The sequence below is a fragment of a genome, unplaced genomic scaffold (assembly GCF_019419815.1).
Source record: "Pyrus x bretschneideri cultivar Hongxiangsu unplaced genomic scaffold, Pyrus_bretschneideri_v1 Contig1, whole genome shotgun sequence".
Lineage (NCBI taxonomy): Eukaryota > Viridiplantae > Streptophyta > Magnoliopsida > Rosales > Rosaceae > Pyrus > Pyrus x bretschneideri.
Window position 1 is genome coordinate 3738656 of NW_025999390.1, and position 19473 is coordinate 3758128.

A 19473-nucleotide genomic window follows, 5' to 3' on the forward strand; every position below is an offset into this window, starting at 1 on the left:
ACAATAAACCCTAATTGCTTTCAATCTTTTCCCACAAAACAGGCTTTTAATCTTTTGACCATTGAACTCGTTACTCATTTTCTAACAAAAATAAAAATAGAAACCAGTAACTGTCAGTTGGTTTAAATTTTTTTTGTTACGTAAGTTGTTTACTTCTTACATGTAATCAAAGATATATTATAATTACATGTACCATGTTCTTCTCTTTGATATCTCTTCCTTTTCACGTTCTGTTGCTATTGTTTGCTTAGCGCTCATATTTCTAAGTTTATAAATGCTCGTAAAAATAAGAGTTCGACTATTACTATGCTCTAGGAATTTTATTTTATTTTATTTTTTTATCTTGACTTAACCTTCCCGCTTTTCCGGCACAAATCCCTCATTGCACCTTTTATCATATGAACCCTAATTGGTCAAGATTGCAATCGAGCTCAAACGTGTGGAATGCCATGATGCCAACCACTTACCACTGCAAGTGCAAACGTACGTGTGGAATGATTTGTCATACAATTTTATTTTAATTATTAAGCGTCCACATTGCATACCACGACATGGAATAGCTTTTACATCCAAAAATTCTCTTTGGATTACAGCAAGAAGTGTGATTACAAAAGCTAAAGAAATTTTCATCTCGTATAAGTGCTTTTGCAAAAAAGAAATAGCGGACCAAGTGCTTACTAATTATGAGCCATTAAATCCTAAAATATAAGCCAAACTAAAGTCTTGATATCCAAGAATCTCTCCCATCCTTTTTTGAATAATGGGGAGGAATATTTGTTTGCCTATGTGGAAAGCTCAAGTAAGAAAATAGTGTATTTTTGCTCACCAACCTCAATGGCAGAATATTTATTATTTTATTTATTATCATTAAATGATTTTAAATTTTGAGATTTGTATGCATCTAATACATAGATATTGAAATTTAATTCCCTCAACAGTGATAAATAAGGGGTTGGACATCATTATTACTTGAGGTCAGTGAACAAAAATATTCCCATAAAAAAAAAAAAAAAAAAGGAGTTGTAATCATGGTGTTACGTAGATTGAGGAACATGGATTAGATAGTTGAGTCAGAGCAAAGGACTTTAAACTCTTTTTTTTGCATTATTGGAGAACATTGAGCTGGTTTTGTACTTACGAGTTAGGAGGACCTTTTTCAAGTTTGAAAACCTGATTCAACCATGGAAGGGCCACTTCTAACGTTGCATGCATCATTTCATAATTTCATTGCATATACTCATAAGCACCCCTTAGGCTTTCAAAATGACAAAAAAGAGTCAGATGTGTGCATTGAAAGTTATATTTATGCGAGTTCAGATGATATTCAAATTCCCTACCCAAAGTGGCTCATTATCCAAGTGTTCAGATTGTTGTACTTGTACCCAATTTTTTTTTTTTTTTTTTGTAACTTCCGTCCACGTTGCAAGATCTTCATAATTACCATATGAGCCAAAAGGTTTGGTTTGAAAAAACGCTTCTAACACTGGTTACAGACAGAAAAGTGGAACCCAAGGCCCACAATTGTCTTTTTGATTAATCCAGAATTTCCTCCACTAATTACTTACCCTAAACATAATCAACTTTATCTTTTTCCCTCCCTAAACATAACTAATTTCTTCCCATTTTTCCTAGTTCATGCAAACAACTTCTAAGACATTTCAGCAGAACACATCAGAGCTTTCTAGGTCTCATTCCAGGCAGCAAAGAGAGGCAACTGAGACATGGAGACAGCTGGCGGCCTCAGCTGTGCTGATGGGAACCAGGAGCCAACAGCTGCAGCGGCAGTTGGACTGATAAACTTTGATGCCAATGGAGGTTTTGCAAACAGCATGTTGGAGCCAGATTTATCAGGGCTTCCTTCTCTGGAGCTGCCCAAACTTGTAACCAACGACGATGGATTCGAAAAGTGAGCTCCAACCCTAGCTGATTCATCCATCAGTGTCTGATTTGAGTGCACTGATTCAACTCCAATATAATCCTCCAATGCCATTGAGAAGGAAGGGTTTCTATAGCTCCCTGAGCCGATTGATTTCTGATCAACTGTTTGAGCACAACTGTTTGCTTGTTGCTGTGCAGCAGATTGGTACAATGCCATCTTCCAGTCTAGGCTATTCCCATTGTTGATTTCGGTTTGATTGGCTTCAACATTGTTCTGTGTTGGTGGGTTATGCTCAATGGCCAGGATGTTAGGTTCGATCACCTTGGTGCGCCTAGCAAACTCTCCGGCAAGTAGGGTATTGCTGGACATGATTTTTTCGACATCATACTTGGTAATGTCAAAGTTGGTGACCGCATTTGCGCCACGGAACTTGATTGCTGCTATGTCATAAGCTTCTGCAGCTTCCTCTTGGGTGCCTGAAATTCACTTCAAATTTAGAAATTTGGACAAAACCGCATTAATTAGCTTTGCAAGATCAAAACTTAACAGTAAAATAAAGCCTTTTAATACGTGATTCTAGCTGGGATGTCCCTTTCGAACACAGCCTTAAAAAAGTTCATTGTTACATTTCATCAGCCTTATAAAAAGTGTGAGACTGAGTTGCCATATAAATAAGTCCTTCGAAAAAGTGCTTAAGCAAAGAGCCTCATGCAATTTAGAAAACGAACGAATATTACCAAAAGGAAAAATTCAAACAATGCATGAATTTTACCAAAAGTTCCAAGATAAAGATCCTTGTTTCCAGCAACCCTGCCAATCCTAGCTTGCCATCGCCCATGCTGGTGATGTCTGCAGAAAACAAAACCAAAATTAGCACAAAGTTCAATTATTTTAACCTTCAAATTCAGTGTGTTTAATGCAAAGGAAAAACTGAAAAAAAAAACCTTGTCACGCCTCGGTACATTGAAGCCCCTCTCGAAAATCCACTGCTTTTCCTGAAAATCAAAGGAACACATGAATACACATCTAAAAATCTAGAAACATTAGAAATTACATTCTGTGAATAACAAACCAAAATTGCTACCTTCTCAGATGCGCAACATATTCCTGCCGGCTCATATTCTTCATCTCTTCAAGTTGTGCAGTGTAATTGTCCAACTGAAAAAAGACCAAGAGAATGAAACTTCAGCTACTATAAAGCTTTCACAATCTGATAAAACTCCGAGAGTCAGAACCCTACCGGAAAGTTTATATGAGTTGCAGAACCCCAGTACTTAAGAGCAGCAAGATCATATGCTCTAGCAGCTTTCTCCTCCATATCATAACCTCCTGCAGTTCAAATGAACAAATGATTATTTGAAATCAACAACAAATTACTGATAATTAAAACTAAAATTCAAAATTATTGTTGTAGAGAAAAGACATACCAAGATAAACTGCATTATTTGATTTGAATGGTATCCAACAGCAGCATAAACATGACAAGTAAAGAATTAATAGAAGAAGTCAAATTTCAGTCGCAGATAGGGGCCAAAAAAAATTTCGGTTAAAAAAGAAATAATTCCAAACAAATAGTAAGAATGGTGTTTTGTTTTTATTGACCAACCTTGCCTTCCTTTTCTGGTTTGCCCTTCCTTCTTACAGCTGTTGTCCCACAGATGTGCCTCGTATCTTCCAGTCCATCTATGCCTAAGGGAAGCAAAAATTAAAAAAAAAAGGTTACTTGAAGAACAATCTGAGAAAAAAGAAAAGAAAAAGGGTAACGATTTTCGCACTCCGGTTTTCCCCTTACACACTACTTCCATAGTTTTCGTCCTCGATTCTCCTTGGATTTACCGTATTCAAAGACTAGGAAATAAGGAAGGTGTGTGGCGGGAAAAAATGGGAATGTAAAAATCACTTCTCGATGACCCCCTCACAACAATGTCATGAAAATTGGAAACAATTTCTAGTAAAATAACAAAAATGACGAGATGGTTTTGAGATGAACCTTGTGACACCTCTAAACTGTGAGGTTCTCTGCCCAAATGTGTCAATGGACTTCCTGTGAACAGGCTGCTTCTGGCCAAGCTTTCCGCAGCCCCTCTTCTTTGTTTCAATGGCTGCCACTGCACATTCTGTCTGAGTGGGAGAGATCTGCTTTGGAGCCGTCACACAGCTTGTCTGTGATCCAGGGCTCATGGACAGTGTCAGCGACTGCAAATCGCCACGGTTCATGCCTCCATGAACGGACCCAGAACCGCCATTCTCAACAACCATGGTTACATTGTTCATGTGGTGGTGCTCCAGAGCTGGGTGTGCAGAGTACTGCCTGGAAACCCAGCAGGTTTTCAAGTCCTCTGGCATTTGAGTCATTTGGGTATTCTTAGAATGTTCTTCCTCCAACTGGTTATGGTAGATTCCTTGGATTGGGATTCCAGAGTAGTAGGAATTGGAATGGACAGGAATGTGATGATTCTGCTGCTGCTGCTGCTCTGCCGCTGCATTGTAGTAGCTGTCTAAGCTCAGAGCCATGGCTTCTCTCTCCTCACTCACATAATCATGAGCTGCTCCTCCTAGAAAGTCCTCCAGTTTTGGGGATGTGTTGGGCATTATTCCTTCACATTAACCAACAGCAGAAAACAAATATCAAAACTTCATACAGACTTAACCATTTTGTCTAGAGAGAGAGGGAGAGAACGAAATGTAATTTCGGTTTTAGAGAGAAGAAAAGGACCTTCTGTTTGTGACCTTCCGAGAGCTTCCATGATGCAGAGAGAGCCATCTGATTTGAGAGGCATTACAGAGAGAGGAGAGTAGTGAAAATTACCATTATCTCCAACTCCATAGCAGCCGAGCCCAGAGCTGCTGAGGTTGTAGAAGCTGCTGTTGTTGCTTGGGAGGGCAGCTGAGCAGGAAGAAGAAGAAGCATCCTCCATTTTCATGTGGGGTAAGAGTGAAAAACCAAACCAGTTGTTATTGTTACTGTTACTGCTACCATTGTTGTTATTGTTATGATCATTCATGGACTTCATCTTCCTCTTTCTTTCTTTCTCTCTCTTCCTTTTTTTTTGGGGTTTTGGATTTCAACTTCTTGCTTCTAAAATCTACTCAATCATTGACAGCAAATAATCTAATCATGTCAAAAATCTCCTTCCCTCCCCATAAGAAAAAGAAAAAACTTGGTTTTTTGTTCTCTAGCTCGTAGCTTCTGAACTTCCACCAAGAAAAACTAACTTCGAAACTCTCCCTTCTATGCACTCACATATATAATAAGATCCTCTCTCTCTCTCTCTCTCTCTCTCTCTCTCTCTAAAGACAGAAGAACCTGTGGTCTCTTGAAACTAAACAAAGAGAATATAAATATATTTAAAGCTTCGGCAAGCAAAGCAAAATGCTGGAGGGCATCCGCAGCATATATCCCATAGGGATCTGTGTATGTGAGAAAGACCACGACTTTTCTTTTCCTCTTAAACCCTACCAAAAGCCCAGATCCGATATTATCATAAAACCCTCTTACTTTTCCTCATTAATTACCCAAATAAACCCAGAAAAACTACACTAAATAAAACCCAGAAATTATTATTCTCAATTTTTTTTTTAATAATCTCTCTCACTGTTCATTGACATTAGTCAGTAGTCAGCTGAATCTAGTGGGTGTGTGGTAGCCAATGGTGAGGAGAGAGGGAGAGAGGGAGGGACGTTGTCAGATATCCAAAACTAGTTTGCTTTATTTCTACAGTCACAGGGCCTTAAGATAGATTTGACGATCAGGGCCTGCCCATCCAGTCACTTCATACAGTACAGCCTTTGTGCCCCTCTGCAGGCTCAAAGGATCTACAAATTTATATTCTAATTAATGATTTTCAATTCCTTTTCAACTTTTTTATTTTCAAAAAGAACACATTGCTCTCTGACTAATTAAATTGAATTCAAGCATGCAAAACTCGAAACAAGAAGCTGAAAAACTTTGCCATTAGGTTCGACCGACTTTGATGACGACTTTGATGCATTATTATAATTGACGGTTTATCTTGCTAAACATCTGATTCTATTTTTCGGTATAAACGATATTATTATTTTAATTTGCATTAAAAAAGAGAAGGTTTGAATTCCGAATTCAATGTGTTAAAAGAAAATCATAGACACCAAAATAATTAACTGCTTGCAAATGTCCGACGAACATGTTTGTAAAAAAATGTTATTAATCCACCAATCAGTTTGGTACACGACTTCAGAAATAAATTATAATATCTGTAGTGGTAGTGTATTGAAATGGGAAAGAAAAATGGAGTTAAATTACAATATCTGGAGTGGTAGTGAATTGAAATGGGAAAGAAAAATGGTAACGTAAAAGAATAGAATAACTAAAGGAAGACATAACAAATTTTTTCTTATGGTGGTTTGATAAGGATTGGAGTGAATGAGGTGTGACATATGGAAATGTCTTTACCTTTTCAGGTTGGGAAATGTGGACTCTTAAAAGTGAGATTTTTCATGCATTTTCTGCTATTTTACTGTTTAACGTCAAATTTTAAGACAACATTATAAAATATTATGCCTAAAATATAAGTTCTCAAAAAGTAGAATCTATTTTTAAGAGAGTCACATTAACATTTATCTTTCTGGTCACAAGTTTGATATAATAATTACGAATTGGAATCCAAGTTAGATTTCTTTTGTTTTATTGGTTTGGTTTGGCATAATGCTCCTATGATTGGAAACAAATAGGTGATAATTGCTGCAGCGGCCTCTTGACGTTTTCTGGAAAATTACAAAATTTATAAATTTTAAGGGCATTGAGATTGAGTTTTACGAAACACTTTATATTACAACAAGATATTAATTTTTGCCGTATAATAATTAAGAAATAACAGTTAATAATTATGCATTATAAGATATTCCTTTGTGAAGCGAGTGAGAGTAATAAAACTTGGTTGGAATTTAATTAATTGTTTGTTTAAGGAAGCCACATCATAATTTTAAGGCTAAACTTGCAAAATCAAGTACTTAGATATCAGAGGGGAACTTTGCTGAAATAGGTAGCAGTCCAAAGCAGGTGAACATACAGAGCATCTCCCTTTCACAACTTTAAATTCAAATTGCACCAAAGAACAAGTGAATTTCCTTTTTAGTAAAACAATAAGTGAATATTATTTTGTAAGGAATGTATGCTAAAGTATAGGAAATTTATAATATAATATTTTGATTTGAGTATTCAAAATTTGGGGAATAAATTTAGGGTTTCAATATAATTTGAGTAAGAAGAATGACTAAGAATCAATTGCTCATATCGTACTGATAAATATAAAATTTTATACAATAAAACTCAGTACATTTAGCTGTGTAATTAATCATTGTATGTTGTTCAACATGTAAAATGACTTGAGATACAATGACCATCCGATCTACAGGGACACACACCTAAAGTTAAATCCGTTGATTAGTATTCAACCGAATTAATTAATTCTGTGGCCAATTGCTTTTAAGTAATAAGGCACATAGAGTGTTTAGTCAACACCTGCTTCCAGACAAAAAGTGGGGCGTGGGTCTTATGATATGCACGAAATATTCCAGAAATTATGAGCAAAGGCCCCCCCTCCCCCTCTCCTAACAAGAGCCTTTTTTGCAAAAGCGATTTCCTATCATCTTTTTGGTTTGATGTTAATCTGATCAGACACATCCAAACCTACCATTAACTAAATGGAACATTAAAGATTTCCAATTTAATTTAAGTTGGTTTGATTAACTAGTTAATTACTATAAGAAATCATAATTTAGTTTCCCCCCATCTTATTTTTTCTTACCTTTATTTTTTTCGCTGAAAATGGCAGGAAGTTGTCTAAATTGCTTTTTCAGTGTTTGCCCTTTTGTTATTTATAGGGTTTCTTTTTCGAGTGGGATCAGTGGCTGCATGGGTTGTTTTTGCATGAAAGTTTTTCATGGCGACAGATTTTCAAATGTGAATGATTTTGGTTTGAACCTTGGAAGATTGACTGAATTTGGGAGGGAAGTGGTGAATATACCACAAAAAGTTTTCATAAGGCTTTTTATTTTTATTTTTTTAACAAACGGCTGAATAATTATACAAAATGTGAAAAATCATGTGTGCCCTTATAATCTAATTTTTTTATGCGTTCTGATTTTAACAAAACAATATTTTAAACTCGTCTAATTTACAAGTATAAAATTTATATTTAGGTGCAAGAGATGTGAATACTACGTTAATCAACTAGTCTAACACCACATCAACTTGACCATACTTTTAAGTGAAGCAAGTGTAATGGGATTGATGTGGGTACGTAGTGCAGCTTTTGATTTCTAACTCTCAACGTTATCAGGTTAAATCATTTCTTTAACTAAGAGTAGTGGTGGCCCTGCCAACTGCATCAAAATGGACACGCATTGAACATGAAAAACAAAGTTTAATTAATTAATGTTTAATTATACTACTAATAGATGGATTACAGGAAAAAAAGCGGGAAAAGTGGGATGCCAGACGCACAAAAGGGACAACATTTGTCTTAGATAGTAACTTGTATTTTTGTAGTATTCAATTAGTCAGAGGTGTGGACCTTGGGAGGACAGCAAGAACCATAGAATTACAAAGTCAAACAGTAGAAAACAATTAAAATGCCAGTAATCACAAGCCAAAATTATTAAATTAACAAGGAAAACTCACATTAATCAATCACTAATTACATCGTCACTTAAAAGAGAAATAAATTAATTTCTCCACTGTCATGAGAAGACTTGCATAGACTAATTGTACTATTTCTATACAACATCCGTCTCACATACATAGTTAAACATGCGCTTCTAACGCAATAATATAAATGTTTGACGCATATTGCATAAACATGTGATATACAATGTCAGCATTTCATGTACATTGTTAGCGTCTCACACGTCCAATGTGAACTGCAAGCTTCGTGCAAGTTTTTCATCCCCTAGCCATTTGAAAGTAGTAAAAGATGAAATGTGAATATTTTTAACGACATAAATTTCGAAATTAGTTGATTCATCAAGTCATCTGCTTCGAATCTTCGTAATCACCAATAGTATTTGTGGTACAGAAGTCAACAGAAATTTGCAGAATCGAAGGATGAAGGTGCAGGTGTGCTTCACAAAATCACAGTGTTCCATTAATTTCTTTGGCATAAGCCGCATAACAGTGCCTCCTCTACAAGAAACCTAAACCCTAAAGATTACCTGCTGCCATTTTTCAGCTACCTCTGCTGCTAATATACGGTTTCTATTGCATAGGAGAGTACTATACCCATTCTTTTTAATTTGGGTACATTCATGTTTCTATTAAATTTCAAGTTTACCCTAACTTATGATGAATTGACTAATATAACCTCCACTTCACTGGGCATGGTCCAACCTCAAATAATGGTATGGTAGGTTTCAAAAAATTATAATTTAGTCATTGGTTAGTGATGAATTTTGGACAAATCAGATAATTTTTTAGTTTTTAAACCTTTAATCTTCTTTATTGGAGATAACCTTAAACCTTAAGAAGTGAGAAGATGTTGTCGTTGAGTTTATCCACTTGTAGATGCGTGCTCTTATTATCAACCCACATTTGAACAATATCGATGGATTCTTCATAATATACGTATCAATGATTATATTTATATGAACTTTTAGTGGTTAACGTATTGTGTTCGAAATTTTCACAGTTGCCTCTTTTGAAGAGGTTTGAAATGTTGGAAAAATAGTGTGTGTATGTACATGCAGTGACAGGGGAAAATAAATGAGGGGAGGGAGTAATGAGAATCACGTGAGGAACAGAATATCTAAAGAAAATCTAAGGAAAGATCAACACATAAGCCAAAGCGACTGTGAGCAGAAAGAAAGAAAGTGGATTATGAGATCACTGGATGGATGATGCCTACTCAACTCCACTGAGAGAAGGACATTTGTAGATCTACAGCTCTCCATCTAGCTACGTCTATTGGGTCTGCAGCTGCAGCTGCAGCTGCTGCTACTGTGCCACTCGCTCTCTTGCTGTTTTCCTATGTGCAAAGCGTGTCCACACCCCACCCCCCTCTCTCCCCCCTTCATTTGCATGCAAGGCCCAAGTCTTACCAAATTTACCAGTTTCTCTATCCGTCACTGCCCTTTCTCTCTCTCAGAGGTGACATGTCAAAGTCCAAGCCTATCTGTCACGTCACTATCACCTTAGATTCTCTCTCTCTCATTCCCTAGTGACCTAGCTACTTTCATTCACTTCTAATTAGGAGATAGACGACTGGAAACATGATCATTAATCCAAGTACCTGAATTATAATGAAAATATAGTAAGATAGTTGTGAATGCACCGTGAGTTGATCTTGATCGTTTTGGCTTTATAATTTCTCTGTGCATAATTGGTTAGAACCGTTTCGCATGCATGCACAATTCTAAGACGTGCTCCTCTAATTACGAATAAATGGAGTATTACCAACTTAAGAAATCAATGGAATGTACCATATTACGAATAATTGGTTGGAGAAATTCAAAGCATATGAAGATCTTCTTACTTGGGTAGGTAGGTTAATTTAATTATAATTCGTTCAGTTTGGAAGGCCTTTATCATATCGTCACCAATCTCTGAGATTGGGAAGTGGCTTTAATGTTTAATGCTGGTGCAAACAGCCAGCTTTTTCAGATGGTATTCATTTGGGGTTTCCATTTTGCTTGTTAAATGGATGAAGAGGGTGAAAGGATGTTGCTTTTATATAGAAATATGGGGCATTGGGTCCAAACATGTTCTGATCCATGACAGGAATGTGGTGAAAAAGAAGGATCCTGAGCATAAGGATTAATTGATCAATTGATTCGGACCGTTGAAATTTGATTCAACTGCTACAATTATTATAACTTTTAGTGAGAATTTCTATTTGTAGCCGTTAGATCAAATTTCAACGGACCGGATTAATTGATCCCTAGACTCAGGATCTTTAGATCTGGAGAGGATATGGATCCGAAAAAGAAAGCCACCCCCACACCACATACTTATATTAATATTCAAAGCTCAATTGTTCACGTGAATCCTTCTATTAAATATAAAAATTCTATTGTGCTTCAGAGTACTTAGATAGTAAAAACAGTTCTAATTAGACAACTTATATTTTAGTATTATGGAGCGCAAGTTGGCCAAACTCAATGTGAAAGGGGCTCCAGTGAAGTAGTCCTAATCAAGTATCAACTTTTACCACCAAAAGAATAGGCATGACTTGATCGAATGTTGGTCTAATTTGGTGTGAAAAACTACTCTAATTAAATGGATCTTTGCAAGTTCTAAGTGTTACAGCAAAAAAAGAAAAATATAAGACAATCTGTACTTTAGCCTTACTCCGAAAACTACCTAAATAAGACGGATCCACACAAGTTTTAACTTTTACCAACAAAATTAAAACTGGTAGGATAAGATCCCATCGTCAAAGTAATAAGATGCCCGTTATCCCAATGAGAATCTAACTTAATCATGAATTCATGATCACAGGATCAATCAAAGGTCAAAATTAGTCAACCGTGACTGCATCAACCCTGTCCAAGAAATTATTTGAACCCGATGGGTTGTTAGATGAAAGATAAGAAAGGAAAGATAAAAGAAGTGGCTCTTTAGGCATATTCTGGCAGATGGGACACTTTAGGCAGCCAATGGCGACGGCTACCTCCACAGGCTGCTTCTGCGTCTCAGTCTCAGTCTGCACACTTATGCCATCCCTACTCCTATTATTATTTTATATTTTGATTTATTTTTTTTTATTATTATTAAATCCTAGAAGTAATAAATATAAAAAAGAAATTGTAAATAGCAAAAATATTCCGTTGCCGGGACTTGAACCCGGGTCTCTCGGGTGAGAGCCGAGTATCCTGACCAACTAGACTACAACGGATTTGGTTGCTCTTCTTGTGGTTTCAATTCTAATAACATTAAGTAGACATTTTTTTTAGCATGGGCCATAACGACAACCCAATGGGATTTTTCTATAAGCTGTCGGGCAAAAGTTATGCATAAGCCTGGCCCGGTTATTTGTAATGGATGGCTTCCAATTGCAACTTCAGTCAATTCTTTGTTACCTTTACCTCCCTTTATTTTTGGCTGATACAAGCGACGGCGGGAAAGAAAAATCGAAACCTAGGATTTCAGGTACAAAAATACGGTGAAACCTCAACTTTCTTTCATGTACTCATTTTTTTTTCGAATCCATTCTGCCTTCCTAAAAAGTAAACATGCCCTAAGATATGACATTGATGAAAGATATAGGGGGTTGAAGTCTAGGACTTTGGTTCCAATTGAGAAATGGAAGCAGCTTCATGGCTAGAAGTTTTATCTTGATTTTTCTTAATTGATGGGCATTTTTATGCAAACATGCAACCAACCAAAAGATCCTTTCTAAAAGATTCAAATAGAATACAACGAATCGGCATGAATACATCTGTGGATAAGGCGGTATAAGAACACCGGCCAGTGCAGGAAAAGCCGTTGCTTATGAGTCGATCTATTCTCTTAATCTTTACATTTGTGCTTCTGCTTCACAGTTGCACACCGAAGGTTACACGAGTGATACCAAAACGTCAAAATCCATACAGCGAAAGTGCATAATCTGGATAATTGTCGACCATTGGATGAGAATAGCTGATGTCGGGATTGGTATTCACCTATGATACAGGCAGATCGAATTAACTATCATTGTCACCACCTTCGTACTAATGACGTGAGCAACTGCAACAAATCATGAACAGTTCAACGTTAGAAACAGTACGTCAAAAGAAATTTGAAGAAGTGCTCAAAAGGAAAGAGATTGTCTCCATTGAGTATAAAGTATATTATAAGTATAATCAGAGCATAGGATTTGAATAACTGGCGATATACTCCCTCGATTTACAATACTAACCAAGTGCTAACGAGAAGATCACAAGGCAAAATGTTTAGTTTTATCCTTTCAAATTACGTATGGCGCTCTACATGGTTCAAATTCATGCACATTACGCAATAATTTCGACACTGAACAGTTTTCTGAAACGAGGAATGGTTCTAGTCCCAAACATGGGAAACAAAATCATCGAGGAAAGTTGGATTTGTCGAGGCAAAGTACTAGAGTCAAGTGATTAGATATTTCAAGACTGTTAAAACAGAAAATGTTAGTGTACCTCAAACAATTCAAATGGGCTACCGCGGCGATATACATCACTCTTCTTGCTCTTATCGCCGGGAAGAAACTTATACAGAAGTGCTCTCCATCCAACAAGTAAAACACCAGTGCTCCCCATTGTTACAAGTACGAATTTGATTGGTGCAATGTGGCCAGCTGTTGATGCCCTTATGATTATCCCAAGCTGCCAAAAAAGTAAAATGGAAGATGGATCTTCGTTCGCCATTGCGTGATTTAGCAACACTAATACTCTAATGCAAAATTATTTAAGATTAACAAGTTATGCAATCAGTACAGAAGCCACAACAAGAAGTAATGCAATCTAACGAGACGCAATAAAAAATAACAATGCCGGATAGAAAAGAGTGGCAAAGTAGAGCGGAAAATCATAAATGGAACTCTAGAAATAACAAAGTTAATCCTCTTAGCAATCATAGCGAAATTATGAAATCCAAATCGAAATCAAGCTTATGAACATACTGGAATTCCCAAGGCCCATGACTTAGCCGTAGCGGTAAGTGCCTTCGATTGTCCATTGACTCCACGTCCATCCTTACCAAAGCCTCCGAGAAAATATGCACTCAAAAACCATCCTGTTCAACCACATTCAGCTTTTCGTTTAAAACGAAAAAACAAAGGCCATGCTTCCTTTCAATTCAAGTTCAAAACAAGTAGGCAAAGAATAACGAACATACCAGCAACGAAAGGGTCAGCCGTGCGAAGTGTTTCGAATTCGAAAACGGGGAATCCATGGCTGAATCTTCCAATTGCAGCAAACGTAAGCAATGCCAAAACATCCCCTCCAGCAAGTAATGCCACATGACTGAAACACACAAACAATCCCCCACAAGCTGAAATCAATCAATGAACAAAAAAAAGTCTACCAAAATTTACCAAAAATTTACCCCCATTTGCGTAAACGAGCAGAAGAATCGGGCTTCTCGAACTGAATCACGCCTTCTAGAGGAATGTTCTCCTGACCCACGAAAACTGGTTGGTTATCGACCGAAGGCGGAGGAGGAGGAGGAGCTGATGAGGCGGAGAAGCCCTGTTTGTCAGCGGAGGAAGCCGAATCGACGCCTCCGTCGGCCTTTGCGAGCGTGATATTGAGAGATTTTGAAGGGTTTACACTGGAGAAGAATCTGCTGGGTCTGTGGGAAGAGAAGAGGGGAGGGTTTGGGTTTGAGAATTTTGGCGGGGATGTCAGATAACACCGCCGAGTTGATAAGGCTCCGCTGGGCGCTTGGCCGAGCACCAGCATTTTCATGCCTTCAGTTCTGCGGATTGCTCAGCTGGCCACACTTGCAACACCACACTTTTTCTGGTTTGCATATCACTTCCTCTGTTTTGTAAAGAATTTTGGGGTTTATATGTTTAGGGTTTTTTTATAAATATTTTTAAGGAAACTAATAAAAAAGATTTGAAATCTTTAAGTTTTAACGATAAAGATAAAATAAAGGGTAAAGTGAATACTACCAAGATTAACATTTTAATGTAAAAATATTATTTTTCGTTAAAGTTCTCATATTTTTATGATTTATGTAACTTTAAACCATGTTTTTTTTTTTTTTTTTTGAGTTTTAGACCTGTGTCACATCAGCATTAAATATAATTTTATTCAAATTGAGCAAAGGTCAATGAGGGCGGGATAAATTTGAAAGGCATCATTGGTTGATTTGAAATAAGAGAGCCAAAAGTGTACAATTTGTGATAAAAAGCTCTTCATTTTTACTTTACAATTTTATTGGATTTCAGTAGCTTCTATATTTAAAAGAAAATTACGGGCGCGACCATATTGTGCAATGATGTTCAGCAAATGGAAAATGGAAAAGTGGCGTGTAGCTTGAAGCAAGGGGCGTCGATTCAGAAAATGGAAAAACCGAAAAATCAAACACAAAATCCAGCAGCAAGGGGCGTGTAGCTTGAGCGGTTAAGAGTTTTTAACCTTGCACCAGATGTTTTTTGTTCGAATTCCCCATTCCCGAATATCCCATCAATGATTTGCCAATGGATTACAACAAAAGAGGTTAAAATCTATTCACATTTTTTTTTCCACTGGAAAACAATGCTTAGCATGTCAATGAATTTTACAAGTTAACCAAATCATGCAAATGCATGCTTCTGTTCCAAACCTAACTTTCTGAATTTCGAATGAAATTATATCAGGGACGACATAATCCTGTGTACATAAACAGTAAGTTTTATGTTACCATCAAGACCTTTTTGAGTTTTTTTTCTTGACAGCAGTACTGCTGGATCGAGAATCGACGTCCAGCTTCTTCACTTCAACCTGAGATGGCTTCACATTAACTGGTGGAAGTCCACTGCCGAACACAACCTGATTTGGTTTGCCACCGGTGAAAACAGCAGGCCCAAGGATCCCATTGTAGCTGCCTGCCGCCAAGCCTCCACCACTCATGTAGCCAGGATATAAGGCGTTTCCATAAGGAAACACCCATGGCTGAGGTGCAATTGGAGCAATGCCATAAGGTGTCCCACGAGCTGCGACTGAAGGGTACCAACCACCACCATAAACACTGGTTCCATACGCAAATGGCCCAAGACCATTATAAGGTGTTGGAAAAGGAAGTACCCCATATGTAGGAGCAGGGCTACAAGTATAAGGAAGGTAGATTCTGGGGAATCTGGGCGCATAATCAGTATAACCGCTTTCGTTATTGCCATTCTCCTCCTTTGGCACAGCTCTCTTGACCTCCACAGACCTACCATTCAACTCATGAAAGCTTTCCTGCATCACATTCTCAACAGAATCCTCCGAATCAAAGGTGATAAAACCAAAGCCCCGGGGCCTGCGGGTTTTGTAGTCATGCATCACAACCACATCTGATACACTCCCAAACTTCTCAAAATAATTTTTAAATCCGTCCTCTGTCAAACCTGCTGATAAACCGCCAACGAAGATTTTCTTTGTTCTAAACTGAGTTCATTCTCCACACTCCTACTCAACATTCTACTTTGATGTTGGTTTCGGGGTCTGGGAATTGCTTTTTTAACCTCTACCTATAAACAAAATCGAAGACCAATTACGCAACCTGTAAACCTAAATCTCTCATTTGGTTTTGCTTCAAAATACAGTAGAGAGCACAAGGGATATATACATTAAAGTTCACATTTTTATGCAAAACATGTAAACTTTTCGAATTTCGGTTATCTAACTTATGCAAGTAACTTAGGGGCAAAAAATTGAACTCTAGCATTTTCTCACTCGATGGTTTTTCCCTTAATTTTCCATTCGGCTACGGATTTTCGCAGCAACCAAACACACAACAAGACGGTATGTAAACAGAGAGGAAGAAGAGTAAAATTACCGTTCTGCCCAGAATGACGTGCGGGTCTTCAAGGGCTTTGTCTGCTGAAGAAATGTCCGAGAACCAGACGAAGCCAAACCCTCTAGGGTTGTGGTTGCTGCGGTCCCTGGCAATGGCGGAGCCCAAAACGGTGCCGTAGCTCCTGAAGTGAGCTCTCAGCGTCTCTTCGTTCGTCTCCCGAGAGATTCCCCCGACGAAAAGCTTAGCTTGATCGGAGTCCATGGGAGAATTGATTCCCCAAAACCCTAGCTGCAGGAAAACCCTAAAACCCCAAATTACAGCAAAATCCCTAGAATTTGGAAGAGAGAGAGAGAGAGAGAGAGAGAGAGAGAGAGAGAGAGCTAAAAGCATAAAACCCAAATAAAAAATAAATAAATTAAAATTAAAATTAATTATTACCCAGCTCAAAAATTCAAAAGCTGAGCTCACTCACCGAGTTGCGTCCCTGAAACTGTTGAAAAATGGAAAGTAATTTCTGAGCAGAAGAACCAAAGTCAGCGAGTCAATTTTTGGTCAATGTTCGTTTATATATCAAAGTTGGGTTTGGTCTCAATGCTTTTTTATGTAGGCTGTTCTTATTTTGGGCTTGTCAGGCCCAATGTACACAAAAGCAAATGAAAGAATGAAAACAAAATATTTCTTTATCATGATATTTCAATGTGCAGGAACTATGAGGCGGTACGACGTATGTTATTATACAAGTGAAGAGAAACTTTTTTTAAGTGTCCCTTCACTCGTAAAACGTATAACGTACATGCCCGTATGCCGAGCTCACTGAAAATTGTCTTCCATTATAGACCATGTGATTATACTAGCGTCTCTCCTCCTAGGGTTTTTTTTTTTTTTTTTTTTAAGTACATCTTCATCCGAGTTAACACAAAAGAAAACGAGAGAGAAATTTGACCATCTAGTTTCTTTCTAGGACAAAATATTTTCATTTTCACAAAATTCCATTCTATGATACTTAATTCATGAATAAAGTATCTTCCGTATTATTGAATATCTATTACATCACGTGAAAATAATAAATTAGAAAAAACAAAGTATAATGATCCAAATTCACGTTAATTAGGTAAGGTCAAATCTGTGATCGGACAAATAATAAACCAGTTGCAAAGGTTGGTTGGGTTGGTTGTATTTGTAATGCAGGAGGACTCAATCCCAATGACTCGTCACATGCAGGGTTTTGTAGCTCAATGCTTAAAGTGAGAGGCACCGAATTAATTAATTATAATTAATAGTAATATAATCCTTGAGTTCCTTGCGTGCGAATATTCGAAAATCGTGTCCAAGTTTTCATTTCAACTTGAAGGATATGTGAACATAAGAATCTACGTTAATCATTTTTCTAATCAATCCTTTATCTATTGTTTAATTATTTGCATGTGGCATAAGCTTTGATCGAGTCATGTCGTTACTTGAGACTTGGACTCGAGAGACTGCCTTAATAAATTAGTTATTGATGCGAATAGTTATTAGTCTACTTTTCGAGAGTCGGAAAGATTTATATAGGTTTTAGAGTTTCTTCCTGATTATTATTTTGTGATTTAGCATTGCAAGAGATATTGTATATGTTAATACGAACCTAAATTAAGTTAATATTAGGACGTGCCGTGTGAAAGACTTATATAAACATTAGGACATGCCGTGTGAAATACGAACCTAAATTAAGTTAATATTGATGTTTGAAACATGGAACAAGAGATATTGTATATGTTTCGAACAATTATGTTAATACTAATATTATAATGTAAATTGAGGATGCTTCTCTCTTACGTGACAAAACCAAACTTGACATGTTGTTTCCATGAATGCCCCAATTATCAATCAAATATTGAAAAAGGGAGAATGGTAGTAATTAGGCAAGGGGATTAGTTAAATTAATCAAAGAAAATGATGATGCGATGTGGAGCATCTTTGGTCTTTTGTGCTTTTAAGAATTAAACGAGTCTCGGAGTCTCATGCATTTGCATTGCTCATCTTTGTCATCTTCTCGTTGCCAGAAACATGACATATAATACCCAAATCTCGTTCTCCATAAAAGCTAGCTAGCATTTGTATACACATGCTTTTCATGGGGTTTTGGGCAAAAACCATGGTAGTGGAGGCCATGAGTGCAATCCAAATTCCAAGTAAATATATCTACCCAAATGCTCAAAATTATATGAAAACACAACTAACTTGTTGAAGTTTGATCCAAGGCTTCACACTCTCTCACTCTCAGACCAAGGTTCTATATATAGTTTAAGTTTATATATGGAAAATGGCACCACTAGGCAACGACTTGCTGATCTTGAGCCATGTAGTCTCAAGATCCTAGCGAACGAGAACGTGGCATGCATGTAAGCTTAGACTTTTGTGTTAAGATTGTTCTATTGTCATACCGTAAATCCAAACAGTTGAATAGTTTGTTTAACATATATCTAATGTTCAATGGTAACATGTTAACAACTGTGAATCACATACAACAGTTAGTATATTAATTAGTAGAAACATATTTTACTTATACGTATTTCTTCCATCTCGTTAATATGATACATAGTAAACATGTATCATGTATGATTATAAAAAATTTCGTATTTAAGATATGAGGAGCAACAAAATACCTTACGGTGATATTTGAAAACGAAGAAAGACAACCTTGAAAATGTAGAACCTTGTCACCAAATAAATAGTTCTTATTACCTACGAGGGAAATCTTGTCCAAAAAAAAAAAAAAAAAATGGCTACGAGGGAAAGATCGAAAGAGGGGGACAACTGGAGATGCACGGTGGGTGTGGCACGTCAAAGATTATGAAGATTTGTTTGTGTTGACCAAGAACAAGGTGATACGACATGCCTTTGGGGGATTACACACTCCCCTTTGGACTATGCAAGCCCTAGAAAAATTAGGGTTTTGTTTTTTATGCTCTCCCACAACGAAACCCGTTGGTTTATTATTGTTGTTTCCTCAAAACCCAATGAATATAGTAAAAGCTAGCGTTTCCCAATGCAAGACATTTGTGACCCACTATGTCTCGAACCAAAAACCCTAATAACAAACTAACCCTAATATTATATGCTTGTGAGGTTCCCCTTTGTACTCCTTCCCGATGCCATTGGTATTTCCATGTCTTGGAAACCTGGTAGTTTCTTC

The 19473-nt window shown here is 37.1% G+C and overlaps 3 protein-coding genes and 1 non-coding gene across 4 annotated transcripts; all 4 read right to left on the minus strand.

Moving 5' to 3' along the window:
* Window positions 1-1492: 1492 nt before the first annotated feature.
* On the minus strand, window positions 1493-5475 carry LOC125475322 (AP2-like ethylene-responsive transcription factor ANT). The gene is made up of 9 exons (XM_048580044.1): window positions 4596-5475; window positions 3870-4476; window positions 3486-3568; window positions 3307-3315; window positions 3120-3208; window positions 2964-3037; window positions 2824-2874; window positions 2652-2728; window positions 1493-2355 (listed from the first exon to the last, which is right to left on the minus strand). The coding sequence occupies exons 1-9, from the start codon at window positions 4891-4893 to the stop codon at window positions 1682-1684; spliced, it is 1962 nt and encodes a 653-aa protein (XP_048436001.1). The 5' UTR covers window positions 4894-5475; the 3' UTR covers window positions 1493-1681.
* Window positions 5476-11675: 6200 nt separating this feature from the next.
* TRNAE-CUC lies at window positions 11676-11748 on the minus strand. Its single transcript has one exon. It is a non-coding gene; the product is annotated as a tRNA-Glu (tRNA).
* Window positions 11749-12240: 492 nt separating this feature from the next.
* On the minus strand, window positions 12241-14351 carry LOC103951492. The gene is made up of 5 exons (XM_009362880.3): window positions 13914-14351; window positions 13704-13831; window positions 13489-13601; window positions 13007-13192; window positions 12241-12578 (listed from the first exon to the last, which is right to left on the minus strand). Exons 1-5 carry the CDS (start codon window positions 14273-14275, stop codon window positions 12549-12551), a joined length of 819 nt encoding a protein of 272 aa, XP_009361155.2. The 5' UTR covers window positions 14276-14351; the 3' UTR covers window positions 12241-12548.
* Window positions 14352-15020: 669 nt separating this feature from the next.
* Window positions 15021-16792, minus strand: LOC103951458 (RNA-binding protein 1). The gene is given in 4 exon segments (XM_009362828.2): window positions 15021-15954; window positions 15957-16029; window positions 16338-16599; window positions 16737-16792. Coding segments are annotated over 3 exon segments (1029 nt in total). The 5' UTR covers window positions 16560-16599; window positions 16737-16792; the 3' UTR covers window positions 15021-15220.
* Window positions 16793-19473: the final 2681 nt, after the last annotated feature.

Bases quoted from the DNA above. Each gene is read 5' to 3' on its own strand.
- LOC125475322 (XM_048580044.1), bottom strand. From the start codon at position 4,893: ATGAAGTCCATGAATGATCATAACAATAACAACAATGGTAGCAGTAAC. The intron at 3,569-3,869 runs GTTCATCTCAAA...TGCTTCCCTTAG, and splicing joins CAGTTTAGAGGTGTCACAAG to GCATAGATGGACTGGAAGAT. The intron at 3,038-3,119 runs GTAGGGTTCTGA...GTCTTTTTTCAG, and splicing joins CAACTCATATAAACTTTCCG to TTGGACAATTACACTGCACA.
- LOC103951492 (XM_009362880.3), bottom strand. From the start codon at position 14,275: ATGAAAATGCTGGTGCTCGGCCAAGCGCCCAGCGGAGCCTTATCAACT. The intron at 13,832-13,913 runs GTAAATTTTTGG...TGTGTGTTTCAG, and splicing joins GCTCGTTTACGCAAATGGGG to TCATGTGGCATTACTTGCTG. The intron at 12,579-13,006 runs GTACACTAACAT...GATTTGTTGCAG, and splicing joins GCCCATTTGAATTGTTTGAG to TTGCTCACGTCATTAGTACG.